At 41.9% G+C, this 15,988-nt stretch overlaps 1 protein-coding gene across 1 annotated transcript in view; it reads left to right on the top strand.

Moving 5' to 3' along the window:
* The window catches only part of LOC117489089 (serine/threonine-protein phosphatase 2B catalytic subunit gamma isoform-like), a gene marked incomplete at its 3' end in the record, with an annotated part of 36,570 nt that overhangs the window by 19,397 nt on the left and 1,185 nt on the right, over window positions 1-15,988 (top strand). Inside the window, 2 exon segments of the mRNA XM_034138315.1 lie at window positions 1,265-1,462; window positions 2,453-2,577. Coding sequence (XP_033994206.1) covers window positions 1,265-1,462; window positions 2,453-2,577 — 323 coding nt within the window.

The raw sequence follows: 15,988 nt of genomic DNA on the forward strand, positions 1-15,988 counted from the left end.
AAAAGGTGGGGGGGTTGCAGGGCTTCTTACTGTCGCTCTGTGCATCTCTTCATCATGTAGGTGTACTGACCCCCTCCTCTTCCTCTGCTGCCAATACCTTCATCTCAGCTCTCTCGATGCAAATGTCAGTGCTCATGATTACAGCTCCAGAACATTTCATTTGTATTTGTTCCGTTCATGGTATGCACAGCTTAATGTTTAACAATTATTTGCAAAACATGTCTCTGTAAACACATCGTACCCGAAAACAATATGAGGACAATATGTGATGAATTCTGAGATAGCAATTGTACTTTAATCGACTCAGTCCTGCCTCTGTGCTGTTTGAATAAAAAAATGCCAAATGCTGAAACTAACTATTGTTTTCGTTAACGATTAATCTGCCGGTATTTTTATTGGTCTTTAAAATCTCTGCCCTATTTTGCCAATTTCTCGGCTTCATATCAGTATTTAGTGCCTCTCCTATGACATGTCGTTTATTCCCATTTTGCCCCCTGTCCCATGCAGCCCCAACAACAGCCTGTGATTCGTCAACAGACTTGATGCAATGCCTTATGGGATGCATCATTAGATCTATAAACTCTAACCATAACCATAACCCTAAGAACCACGACCAAGCAAGACAAGTATCATTTCTTATGTGGCCTAAGGTAAAAAAGGGGCGAAATGGGAAGACACCTGCCCAGTCTGCTCTGATTGGTCAGCTGGCCGGCTCTGTTGTGATTGGCCAACCGCTTAGAGATGTCCCGCCCCTTAGCCTATCACGTACAATGTGTTGGAGCGCTAGCCAATAGTCACCATGTTCCGGAAGTAAACAAAGGAGTCCAATGGAGTTGTTTCAAGCAGTTAGGGGGGGGGGGGAGTGTGGGAGAGAAACTCCCTCTGAAGGGAACACAGGGATTTTAGCCTCTGCAGACCATTCACATGCACTAAAACCTATATAACACACTACAGGGAAGGGAACACAACAAAAAGCAGAATAGGGCCTCTTTAATAAAAAATCATGTTTTTATGAAATTCTCTTTTAACTGACTAATACATCTCTACGTGTAAATTGAAAAACATATGATTAATGCAAAAGTTGACATCACAATGGCAATAAACAATGTAATTAACCCAATACATGTAGTTCGCTATCTGTGTTTTTTAAATGGTCGTTTTACTTTTATGTCTGCACCACGACATCAAGTCAAATTCCTCGTACGTGTCAACCTACCTGGTGATAAACCTGATTCTGATGAATCTGTGATTGTTCCCTCCCCAGCGGTGCCGTACCCCCCGCAGCAGAAGCTGACGGTCAAAGAGCTTTATGTGGACGGGAAGCCGAACCCAGAGGTGCTGCGAACTCACCTGGTGAAGGAGGGCCGCGTGGAGGAGGAGGCGGCGCTGAAGATCATCAACGACGGAGCCAACATCCTGCGCCAGGAGAAGTGCATGCTGGAGGTCGACGCGCCCATTACAGGTGGGCGGGAAATCAATGCAGCGGCGATATGTACTCAAAAGAAATACAAACAACTGAGTATCAAACTACTGCTGAGTAACCAGACAGCAAATCTTACGCGTGATAAAGTCTATTTTCCAGCTGGATAATCTCCACATATTAACACCACTTATGATTTCTAAAATAAAAGCTAACGTTAGGATATAAATAATTGTAGACTTTAAAAAAATAAATGTCGACACTGTAGCTTATGTGCATATGACAATAAACCTTTGAATTGAAATTGAATTGTATTGAATATTAGCTGGCCGGCTCTGTTGTGATTGGTCAACCGCTTAGGCTAAGGGGGCGGGACATCTCTATCACGTACAATATGTTGGAGCGCTAGCCAATAGAAGCACGAGTGTTACATAGAGATGTCTCTATGTTCAGGAGGTAAACAAAGGAGTCAGATAGATAGATAGATAGATGGACGGATGGATAGATGGATGGATAGATAGATAGATAGATAGATAGATAGAGATAGATAGATAGATAGAGAGATAGATAGATAGATAGATAGATGGATGGATGGATGGATAGATAGATGGACGGACGGATGGATAGATAGATGGACGGACGGGCAGATATATAGATAGATGGACGGACGGATGGATAGATGGATATATAGATAGATGGATGGATAGATAGATAGATAGATAGACGGATGGGCGGAGGGACAGACAGATAGATGGATAGATGGATAGATAGATAGATAGACTTATACTTTATTGATGGAGGCGTTTCAGGGATTTTAGCCTTTGCAGACCATTTACATGCACTTAAACCTAAATTACACACTACAGGAAAGGGAACACTCCAAAAAGCATAATAGAGGCTTCTTTTTGTAGTATGGCTAGTTTTAGGATAAGGAAGGACAAATATATATCCAGAGAAACACGTATTTTAACATCTGTATGCCTACTTGTTGTTATATTCTAAATTAACCGCAGTGTGTCTGTGTTTCCTCAGTATGCGGGGACGTCCACGGACAGTTCTTTGACCTCATGAAGCTGTTTGAGGTGGGGGGGTCGCCCAGTAACACACGGTATCTGTTCCTCGGGGACTACGTGGACCGAGGATACTTCAGTATTGAGGTATGACGTTGTTTCCTCCAGGTTGTTCATTTGATATGAATATGTGGGTGTACTGTGAAGATGGAGATTGTGTTTCAGTGTCATTTACCTTTTTACATACATTACTTATTGACACAAATACAAACTGGGAGTGTAAGCATTGTTGTCTTTAGAAGGACATAAAAACATATTCACTCTATTTATGGCGCATTTCCACTGCAGGGCCTCGCACGGCTCAGTACGGTATAGTTAGGCCTTGGTAGGCCAGGCTCACTTTATGCTGCGTTTCCATTACAGTTTAGTAGCTGGGGCAGTAACTATAGTAACGCAGTGTAGGCGGAGCCGTGACGTCATCTTCAATGCGAAGAAACTAGACAAAAGTTACACAAGTACAAACCACAGACTGCCTGTGTCATGGAGAATACAGTCGCTGGTTTATTTATGTCTGTAGGCCGTTGTTGTGAGTGTGGACGGTCGGAGCATATACTGCGTTAGCTTAGCCGATCTCCATCTAGAAAACACGCATTTTAAAAGGTGTTTCGCCTGCCGTCTGTCTGCAGACTTGTCAAAGCATTAATTCATGGTTTTTACTAACCGGTATCAGTATGTTGTTACTTCGGCATCATTTTGAAACGTGTATTACAATTAAATCACGGTCAAATATGTTCATTTTGTTTTAGTTGCCAGCGATTCTCTCTCTAATGTAGCATACTCAGCCCGGCTGTTGGCCCGGAAAGAACCTGGATTTTGGAGAGCCAGAAAAACTGTGAAAAAGTACCCGCTAGCCGGAACTACGCCTAGTGGAAACGCAACCAAAAACGGGCCGGGTTTGGCACGGCACGCTTAAACCGTGCTACACGCTGTAGTGGAAATGCGCCATTATTAACCGGTTATTCAGAAATCCTTTATTTGTCCCGTAACGTTAAATGTACGGTGTCACAACACTAAAAGTACAGTGCAGCAGAGATGGAGTACTCGAGTCCTGGACTCGGACTCGAGTCGGACTCGAGTGCCGATTTTCGGGACTCGTGACTCGACTCGGACTCCCGCACTGATTGACGCGACTCGGACTTGGACTCGTGAATTCTCGCGCACGATGACTTGGACTCGGACTCGGACTCGTGAATTATCGCGTACGCTGACTTGGACTCGGACTCGGACTCGTGAATTTTTCCCCCCATGATGACTCGGACTCGACTTGTACATTGACGCTCCGACTTGGACTCGGACTCGGACTCGAGCAAGTTTTCTATGGAGTCTGATGTCCTCTATCCTGGCGTGTGCACCTGTGAGGCGAGTTCACGTACTGGGCCTCGCTATTCCAGTCTAAAGATGTCTAGAGACACACCCCGCATCGTGCTGTATGCTTTCACACATTCTGCTTCCACATTGGAAAAGAGCAGCGCAAAATGCTCTATGTGGAAACAATATTGAAGAGAAGGCTCCGTAACACATTACTCTAAACATCGAGTTCAGACATATAGGCTGTCTTGAACACTATCATCAGAGTAATGTCATCTAATCAATACATAAAGATTCAGCCGATAACACGAAAGCACATGGCTACTTAACATGCAGAATGACGTCATTTTGCATGCTAAGTAGCCATGTGCTTTCTGGGGCTAAATCTTTATCAGTAAACCGATTTAACCGGTAAAAGTTCCTTCAAAATAAGAGTCCCGATCTTATTACTATCAAAATAAAAGTGCAAAACGAAAACTTTACCATAGAAAAATATTGGCATACAAATATAATCACTTCTCTAAAAGGTAACTCATTTTAAACATAGTTTATATATAATAATAATATTAATATTAGTAATAAGCTTTATATTTGTATAGCACCTATTACAAGAATTGTAGCCAAACTGGCTTCACAGCAGTTCAATAGACAGATTAGTATAACATGACAGGATAAAAGTAATGTGGAGGAGCAGCTACATTTCAACACATATATCCATGAAGATTAATACATGAAGACTTGTGACTCGGACTTGACTTGGACTCTTCTTAGGTGACTCGGACTTGGACTCGGACTCGAACACAGGTAATGATGACTCGGACTCGGACTCGGACACTCCTTGGGTGACTCGGACTTGGACTCGGACTCGAACACAGGTAATGATGACTCGGACTCGGACTCGACTCGGACACTCCTTGGGTGACTCGGACTTGGACTCGGACTCGACTACGACTCTCCCTTGGTGACTCGGACTTGGACTCGGACTCGAAGAGTGGTGACTCGAGAGTGACTTGGACTCGTGAATTGGTGACTTGACTACAACACTGCAGTGCAGATTAAAGTAACAAGAGTAGACGTACATATTACAAGTAGGCTCACTTTTCTTATGTTTGTTGTTGCCACATAATTAGGTTTTGTACATTTTGCCTTGCATCTAAATCTTATATTATAACAATTTAATTGAATAAATTAGGCAAATTCTCACTAATTTATACGGTTGCGAACATGTGTTGAAACGAGGAACAATAATAAGATAGCCAGTCAGATTGAGAACATTGTGACATTTGTCAGTGTATAAGCAGCTTTATTTTGACCTTAGGTCTGACCTTTCTGTCAGAATGTAACCTGACCTGTTGGTGTGAATGTGGCTTCTGCTGCTCCTATGGCAGAGGAGCGCAGCAGGGCCATTGCTTGCATTTCATTTAAAGTATTAAGATGAAGTTAAATTAAACTGCATGATGGTTAGAGTTGGGACAATTTTAATGTTGACATTCGTTGTTGACATAGATAGATAGATAGATAGATAGATAGATAGATAGATAGATAGATAGATAGATAGATAGATAGATAGATAGATAGATAGATAGATAGATAGATAGATAGATAGATAGATAGATAGATAGATAGATAGATAGATAGATAGATAGATAGATAGATAGATGGGTAGATAGGTAGATAGGTAGATAGATAGATAGATAGATAGATAGATAGGTAGATAGATAGATAGATAGATAGATAGATAGATAGATAGATAGATAGATAGATAGATAAATAGAGAGATAGAGAGATGGGTAGATAGATAGATAGATAGATGGATAGATAGATAGATAGATAGATAGATAGATAGATAGAGAGAGAGATAGAGAGATGGGTAGGTAGATAGATAGATAGATGGATAGATAGATAGAGAGAGATAGATAGATGGATAGATGGATAGATAGAGAGATAGAGAGATGGGTAGGTAGATAGATAGATAGAGAGAGAGATGGATAGATGGATAGATAGATAGATAGATAGATAGATAGATGGATAGATAGATAGGTAGGTAGGTAGGTAGGTAGGTAGAGAGACAGACGGACAGACAGACACTTTATTGATCCCATTATGGGAAATGATTTAGTTACAGAAGCAGCAGTGTGTTCAGACATTAAATACAAATACTTAAAATACTTAAAAAATTGGAAAAGAGAATTAACAATTACAAATAAAATGAAAAATATTATATAAAATATAAACAATATAAAATATTCTGGATAATTAAAATGATGGATCTTATGCAAACCGGCATTTGTTATTATGGTGTGTTCTGGTCAATGAAAAACCAGCCTACAACAGAAAGTTGAGCACATAACCAACTCGTAATCCACCTTCCAGTTGAAGATGAGCTAATGTGTTTACTTGGGGAGAAATAGACAAGTCGAGAAAGAGTTAGTCCGGAACAAAAGCTATCTTGGATCATCCCATTGGACGGTGCAATGTGTAAAAAGGTACGAATGGATGACAGAAGTTTGCTACCTAGTTGTAATACTCAGTCTACCGGTTTGGTGTTTGGTTTACATTAAAGCGGTCTGCAGATATGTCCTCGGCCCATCCTAATGGAGGCATGTCCTGTTTTGATTCTCAGGATGGTTGAGATGTTGGGTCAGAGTCACTTCTAACTCACCGCAGTGAGGATCTGTCTTCAGGGCCAAATGGGTTCTGCCTTCTGAACTTCTATTTCGATGACACCCTTAAAGGGCACAGTTTACTTCACGCATGCTTGTGTTCGATGGTTAAAAATAAGACAGAGGATTGGAACAGTCCGGCTGTACAAAGTGAAACTCGAGACTCCTGACCGGAGGGCGGCTGTAGTTGTAGCTTTGATTCATGGCTGTTACGATAATGACCCTTGGATATCCTAAAGTCCAGAGAAGACAGGACTGCTGTGTAACCCTCTGCTGTCCACCTGTGTTACAGACAGAGGGGGGAAGTAGTGGAGTACAAATACTTTGTTACTGTACTTAAGTACATGTTTCTGGTATCAGTACTTTACTCCACTACTTATTTCTCTGACGACTTTTTACTTTGACTTCTTACATGTTGAACACAAATACCTGTACTTTCTACTTCTTACATGTTGAACACAAATACCTGTACTTTCTACTTCTTACATGTTGAACACAAATACCTGTACTTTCTACTTCTTACATGTTGAACACAAATACCTGTACTTTCTACTTCTTACATGTTGAACACAAATACCTGTACTTTCTACTTCTTACATGTTGAACACAAATACCTGTACTTTCTACTTCTTACATGTTGAACACAAATACCTGTACTTTCTACTTCTTACATGTTGAACACAAATACCTGTACTTTCTACTTCTTACATGTTGAACCCAAATACCTGTACTTTCTACTTCTTACATGTTGAACACAAATACCTGTACTTTCTACTTCTTACATGTTGAACACAAATACCTGTACTTTCTACTTCTTACATGTTGAACCCAAATACCTGTACTTTCTACTTCTTACATGTTGAACACAAATACCTGTACTTTCTACTTCTCTCATTTCCCAAACAGGCTGGTTCCTTTAGTTTGAATGTGTGTTTGGTGGCGTGATCATTATTATTTAGAGTCATTGCGTGCCTATTGATTTGAACACGATCCGTGTATCCATCATTTCCTGGTCTTCTCTAAAGAAGAGGGACCAATGAAAACGTTGTCATGTTGCCGTTGTTCAGCATGGAAACATTCATTAGCTAACAATGACATTATTGTTCTATTAATATAAAGGGAGGTCAGGTACTCTTTAAAACAGCTGCTAGTTATGGGTACTTTTTACTTAAAGTGGACCTATCATGCTATATTTGAATAATATATTGTAGGGCCATACCTATATAAGGTATATTTATACGTTTTCTTTTTCAAAAATTCAAACAGATCATGCATTTTAGCCATGCCTCATTTCGCTCTATTTTGCTCTCCTCCACCCTGTCTTTGCATGCGCTGCAGCTGACCACGCCGCCCTGCAAAGGAGGGGACCGAGTTACGAGCGTCGTGTTACCATGCTGTTACCATGCTGTTACCATGCTGTTACCATGCCACGGCAACCTCTCATTCCCCTGATAGGTAGAGAGTTGGCCATATAGGCGGAGCTCCTCTGTCCTGACGTCAGAGAAATGTTCAAATCTGGATCAGTCTGTATCAGATCCGTTGCAGCCCCTGCAATACTACCCCATTCTGCAGTACTGCAATACTACCCCATTCTGCAGTACTGCAATACTACCCCATTCTACAGTACTGCAATACTACCCCATTCTGCAGTACTGCAATACTACCCCATTCTGCAGTACTGCAATACTACCCCATTCTACAGTACTGCAATACTACCCCATTCTGCAGTACTGCAATACTACCCCATTCTACAGTACTGCAATACTACCCCATTCTACAGTACTGCAATACTACCCCATTCTGCAGTACTGCAATACTACCCCATTCTACAGTACTGCAATACTACCCCATTCTGCAGTACTGCAATACTACCCCATTCTACAGTACTGCAATACTACCCCATTCTGCAGTACTGCAATACTTACCCCATTCTACAGTACTGCAATAACTACCCCATTCTACAGTACTGCAATACTACCCCATTCTACAGTACTGCAATACTACCCCATTCTACAGTACTGCAATACTACCCCATTCTACAGTACTGCAATACTACCCCATTCTACAGTACTGCAATACTACCCCATTCTACAGTACTGCAATACTACCCATTCTACAGTACTGCAATACTACCCCATTCTACAGTACTGCAATACTACCCCATTCTGCAGTACTGCAATACTACCCCATTCTACAGTACTGCAATAACTACCCCATCTACGTCTGAACTATACCCCCTTCTACAGTACTGCAATACTACCCCATTCTACAGTACTGCCAATACTACCCCATTCTACAGTACTGCAATACTACCCCATTCTACAGTACTGACAATACTACCCATTCTACAGTACTGCAATACTACCCCATTCTACAGTACTGCAATACTACCACCATTCTGCCAGTACTGCAATACTACCCCATTCTACAGTACTGCAATACTACCCCATTCTACAGTACTGCAATTTACTTACCCCATTCTACAGTACTGCAATACTACCCCATTCTACAGTACTGCAATACTACCCCATTCTACAGTACTGCAATACTACCCCATTCTACAGTACTGCAATACTACCCCATTCTACAGTACTGCAATACTACCCCATTCTACAGTACTGCAATACTACCCCATTCTGCAGTACTGCAATACTACCCCATTCTACAGTACTGCAATACTACCCCATTCTACAGTACTGCAATACTACCCCATTCTACAGTACTGCAATACTACCCCATTCTGCAGTACTGCAATAACTACCCCATTCTACAGTACTGCAATACTACCCCATTCTACAGTACTGCAATGACTACCCCATTCTCCGTACTGCAATACTACCTTCTACAGTACTGCAATACTACCCCCATTCTACAGTACTGCAATACTACCCCATTCTGCAGTACTGCAATACTACCCCATTCTACAGTACTGCACATACTACCCCATTCTACAGTACTGCAATACTACCCCATTCTACAGTACTGCAATACTACCCCATTCTGCCAGTACTGCAATACTACCCCATTTACAGTACTGCAATACTACCCCATTTCTACAGTTACTGACCAATACTACCCCATCTACAGTACTGCAATACTCCCCCATTCTACAGTACTGCAATACTACCCCCATTCTACAGTACTGCAATACTACCCCATTCTACAGTACGCAATACTACCCCCATTCTACAGTACTGCAATACTACCCCATTCTACAGTACTGCAATACTACCCCATTCTAGCAGTACTGCAATACTTACCCCATTCTGCAGTACTGCAATACTACCCCATTCTGCAGTACTGCAATACTACCCCATTCTAACAGTACTGCAATACTACCCCATTCTACAGTACTGCAATACTACCCCATTCTACAGTACTGCAATACTACCCCATTCTACAGTACTGCAATACTACCCCATTCTACAGTACTGCAATACTACCCCATTCTACAGTACTGCAATACTACCCCATTCTACAGTACTGCAATACTACCCCATTCTACAGTACTGCAATACTACCCCATTCTACAGTACTGCAATACTACCCCATTCTACAGTACTGCAATACTACCCCATTCTACAGTACTGCAATACTACCCCATTCTACAGTACTGCAATACTACCCCATTCTACAGTACTGCCAATACTTACCCCCATTCTACAGTTACGCAATACTACCCCATTCTGCAGTACTGCAATACTACCCCATTCTACAGTACTGCAATACTACCCCATTCTACAGTACTGCAATACTACCCCATTCTACAGTACTGCAATACTACCCCATTCTACAGTACTGCAATACTACCCCATTCTACAGTACTGCAATACTACCCCATTCTACAGTACTGCAATACTACCTGGTACAAATGTTTGTCAGCAGCTTTCAAATCAAAACTGCTCCACCTGTTAAAAATCTGCTCAAAGATTGTTGGTCAACCCTCAGAGACTCTGGCTCAGCCTATCCAACAACATCACCTCTGACCCAAAGCATGTTCCGAACAGTGAATATGAACTGCTACCATCTCATCGGAGATACAGGGTCCCACGATTCAATAAGGTCAGACTGAAGCACTCCTTTGTGCATCAGTCAGTCCTCTCAGTAAACACAGAGCTCCAGATCAGATGCACGCTGAAGGCTCTCTGAGCAGCTCTCACTGATTGTGCTGTTATGTTAAATGTTTGTGTTTCATGTATTTGTGTCTGGATATCTGTCTGTTGATGTTGGACATGGAGCTGCTGTGACGCAAGTCAAATTTCAGACTTGATCTGACAAATAAAGTAATGTCATATCGACTTAACAGTTTCAGCCGATTATAGAACAATATCAGTCTTTACACATCATAAAAATTGAACAGTTTTAAAGTTTCTCTTTCTGTCCCTCTTATATTGCAGTCCCTCACTCACTTTGTTTTGTTCAGTGCGAGAATTGAGCTGGAGCTTGTCCTGCCAGGAGTTTAGATCTGGGCTGAAATGCTGTCAGGGCCATTCTCATACACACATGCAGGTGCTCATTGGTTAGCCTCAGTTAGCCTCGGTTAGCTTGCCCTGGAACCATATTTAGTCTTTGTGACCTCAGTTCTGACTTGAGAGGGAATGTTTGGTCAAACACTTTGTGTTTTGTCTCATAGTGGCGTTTTGGCACTTTTAATGAGCGCCACGGTCTCTCAATGAGACACTGGCTCGGTGCTCCCAGTGGGCAGGATGAACATGAATGAGTCCACTCAGGGTTAAAAGCTCTGTTCTCACTTTCCTCTTCTTGGAGAGCGCCATGTGTCATTATTTGTCTCTCCCTGTCTGCTGCTAACACGCCTGTTCACTCTCCTCTCCGCTTCTCTCCCTGTATCGCTAATTATTCTCTTCACTCACTTTCCTCTCCGCTTCTCTCTGCCGCTCTCTCGTCTCTTCTTCTGTGTTTCTCTCCCTGTATCGCTCTCTCGTCTCTTCTTCTGCGTTTCTCTCCCTGTATCGCTCACTCGTCTCTTCTTCTGTGTTTCTCTCCCTGTATCGCTCACTCGTCTCTTCTTCTGTGTTTCTCTCCCTGTATCGCTCACTCGTCTCTTTCGCCCCCTGTCGGCAACGGTTAAAATAGAATCGCCCCGTCAAAATTGAAATCCCCTATTAATGTATTGATTATAGGTCCGGGTCCGTATAGGTCGGCGTCCCGGTCCGGATCCGGACCGCGGTCCGCCTGTTGCCGACCCCTGATCTAGAGAATTCAAACAGCTCTTATCATGGCCGACATTCAGATACCTCTGTGTCATTTATAAAATGATGTCTGAGGGCAACGATCTAGCAAAAGGATAAAAAAAGTCAAGAAATGCTTCGAGTAATCGGCTTTCATTGGGCAATCCTCAAAGAATATTTTAAAGAGTGCTATAAAGGCTACTCTGGCTTCAAAGGGAGCTTCGTAAAGTCTGATCTGTTGCCTGACACTTGAGTCAGTGTTGGTTGGGTAAGAGGAAAAGTCATGAAATGAAGAAATGTTTGAGGTGGTGAGTTAACAAGAATTGAGTTTCCCCTGCTTCTATAACCTGCTCCTCGTCTCCAATGTTTATAAAAGTGAGGCTTTATTAGCCATTAAAAACACAACAGATACAAATCACGTCTCATATGTTGCTGGTCAAGATGCATTATGGGTAATGACGCTGCTAGGATTTACCATGGGATAGAAACACCCTGTATCTCTGGTTCTGCTGCATCGATTTTCCTTCATTTTGTGTTTGGTCTGACAGGAAAACAAGACCGTGAGGCCAACTAAGACGAAGAGATGGAACTATTTGTTTGTAACTTTCTGAGAGAATTCTTCTGAAAAGTCACAATACCTTCAGGAATATAAGTAAAGGCGAGGCTGGTGTGTTTGTAGTGGGCTTCACACGGCGGTATGCCAACATTTGGACCCCTCCGAGGGGCTTTGATGGACACTGGGTAGTACAGAGGTTGCTGAAATGTCACAGTTGAAAGAGGTGGACTGAAAGAGAATAATGATGATGTTTGGGTTTCACTGAGGACCTCGTGATGTGGCTCTGGGACTGAGTAGAGACACTACATACTGATATACACCTGAACATCAGCAGGAGAGAACTCTTTAAAGTAGAGACACTACATACTGATATACACCTGAACATCAGCAGGAGAGGACTCTTTAAAGTAGAGACACTACATACTGATATACACCTGAACATCAGCAGGAGAGAACTCTTTAAAGTAGAGACACTACATACTGATATACACCTGAACATCAGCAGGAGAGGACTCTTTAAAGTAGAGACACTACATACTGATATACACCTGAACATCAGCAGGAGAGGACTCTTTAAAGTAGAGACACTACATACTGATATACACCTGAACATCAGCAGGAGAGGACTCTTTAAAGTAGAGACACTACATACTGATATACACCTGAACATCAGCAGGAGAGGACTCTTTAAAGTAGAGACTCTACATACTGATATACACCTGAACATCAGCAGGAGAGGACTCTTTAAAGTAGAGACACTACATACTGATATACACCTGAACATCAGCAGGAGAGAACTCTTTAAAGTAGAGACACTACATACTGATATACACCTGAACATCAGCAGGAGAGGACTCTTTAAAGTAGAGACACTACATACTGATATACACCTGAACATCAGCAGGAGAGGACTCTTTAAAGTAGAGACTCTACATACTGATATACACCTGAACATCAGCAGGAGAGGACTCTTTAAAGTAGAGACACTACATACTGATATACATCTTAACATCAGCAGGAGAGGACTCTTTAAAGTAGAGACTCTACATACTGATATACACCTGAACATCAGCAGGAGAGGACTCTTTAAAGTAGAGACACTACATACTGATATACACCTGAACATCAGCAGGAGAGGACTCTTTAAAGTAGAGACTCTACATACTGATATACACCTGAACATCAGCAGGAGAGGACTCTTTAAAGTAGAGACACTACATACTGATATACACCTGAACATCAGCAGGAGAGAACTCTTTAAAGTAGAGACACTACATACTGATATACACCTGAACATCAGCAGGAGAGGACTCTTTAAAGTAGAGACACTACATACTGATATACACCTGAACATCAGCAGGAGAGAACTCTTTAAAGTAGAGACACTACATACTGATATACACCTGAACATCAGCAGGAGAGGACTCTTTAAAGTAGAGACACTACATACTGATATACACCTGAACATCAGCAGGAGAGGACTCTTTAAAGTAGAGACACTACATACTGATATACACCTGAACATCAGCAGGAGAGGACTCTTTAAAGTAGAGACACTACATACTGATATACACCTGAACATCAGCAGGAGAGGACTCTTTAAAGTAGAGACACTACATACTGATATACACCTGAACATCACCAGGAGAGGACTCTTTAAAGTAGAGACACTACATACTACTCTTTAAGCTAATAAACAAATAAAACTCAGCTCAAATCAAAGGCTGCCTATTTCTTCCCTTTAAAATGCTCCACATTTCAAAGGGAAGGCCACTGAGCTCAGTCACACACGCAGGACATATATAGGAACATGGATATCAGGATGTGGTTACCGTGGTAACATAAAGAGTCACCATAGCATCTCTAAGTAGCGTGCTACCTTTACAGACCAGTGGAAGTGGAGAATCAGTGCATCGATTTCACTCCCTAAGCTTTCTCTCTATATGTCCATACACACACACACACACACACACACACACACACTCCTGGATCAAAGAGGTGTGTGTGTGTGTGTGTGTGTGTGTGTGTGTGTGTGTGTGTGTGTGTGTGTGTGTGTGTGTGTGTGTGTGTGTGTGTGTGTGTGTGTGTGTGTGTGTGTGTGTGTGTGTGTGTGTGTGTGTGTGTGTGTGTGTGTGTGTGTGTGTGTGTGTGTGTGTGGTGTGTGTGTGTGTGTGTGTGTGTGTGTGTGTGTGTGTGTGTGTGATGTGTGTGTGTGTGTGTGTGTGTGTGTGTGTGTGTGTGTGTGTGTGTGTGTGTGTGTGTGTGTGTGTGTGTGTGTGTGTGTGTGTGTGTGTGTGTGTGTGTGTGTGTGTGTGTGTGTGTGTGTGTGTGAGAAGGTAGTCACTTTCTATGTGTTTGTGCCATTTCCTTTGTCTGCGTCGCCCACTCCAGACTGAACACACGGCACAGAGCTCTCATTAAAACCACGTTAGCCTTTAGCCACGTCCTCCATGTACACATTTACATACTGTTCACTAATCCTCACAACAATGGACGTCAATGGACATGTTGAATGGCTGACACCCTTAGTATATTTGGTTTTTAAATAGTCAGTTGTGTTGTGGTCTTCCTTCGCTTATTCTCCCTGAAAATTAGTGGAAAATGAATCAGCATGTTTAGCAGTTTTCCCCTCGTCTGCAAGTCAATGGTTTACTGAATGTGTTTTTGGTTATTATCCTGAAATAAGGTCTGTCATTAATTAACTAATCAACTATTGTTTGTTGCTATTCTTGGTAATTTAGAGACTTATACTACCAGAGGAAAATACCTATTTTTTTCTCAGATAAGATGAATGTGTGAAAGAGAAACAAAACATACACACCCCCCCCTTCATACCCCACCCCCACACACCCCCACACACACACACACAACACACACACACACACACACACACACACACACACACACACACACACACACACACAGCATTTGTCCAAAAAAATCGACTAATAATGAAGAAAATGAACACATTTGTTGCAATAGTAATTTATGCACAAACTACATTACTACTTGTACTACAACATTTGAATCATCAGTTCTTCCTAATTTTCCTCAATTGTTCATATTTGGTTTATTACAATTATTATATTGTGGTCATTGTTAAAGAAAAAAAGGAGGGTGACATTTCTACTATGAGTATTATTATTAGTATAATACACGTTCTGCCTTCCTGTCATCAGGAGATAGCATGTAATGGCTATGTAATAGATTAGATTAGAACCGTCATTCTCCTAAACTGCTGGGACATTTCCCTTTAGCCAATACCTTTTATATTTTCTACTCGTGTCTTACTTGTCAGCATAGGTCGTGATGTACAGAGCCGACAGAAGACCTTGTTTATATCATCATATTGAAGCCAACTCCATCCATCAAGCCAGTGTGGCTGAAACCTCCTCTCCCTCTTCTTCTCATACTCCCTGTCACTCTCCTTTAACTCCTCCGGTGACTTTCTTTTATTTGAAGATTGTTTTTTGCCCGGCGCTTGGCCGGTTACCGGTGGTATTAAAAACATTTTGGCGAATGGTTAGGTGGCGCGAAAGTCTGTAGTGAAGGCTCCGCAGCAAACAGCTGTTTGCTTTTCACCCAACAACGGCAACCGCCTCACGAAACGCTATGTTGTACCGTTAAGAAACGAAACAATTTAACAAAATTGCTTGTCAAAATACCAATACCACAAGACAATGTGATTTTATGTCTTACTGTTTTATTTAAAACATTTTTAAACCAATATTTTTAACGGCCCAAGCGGGCAAGTGGAAAGTACGTTATGCTGGCCCGGGGGG

This window comes from Trematomus bernacchii, unplaced genomic scaffold (genome assembly GCF_902827165.1).
Source record: "Trematomus bernacchii unplaced genomic scaffold, fTreBer1.1, whole genome shotgun sequence".
In the NCBI taxonomy this organism is placed as follows: domain Eukaryota; kingdom Metazoa; phylum Chordata; class Actinopteri; order Perciformes; family Nototheniidae; genus Trematomus; species Trematomus bernacchii.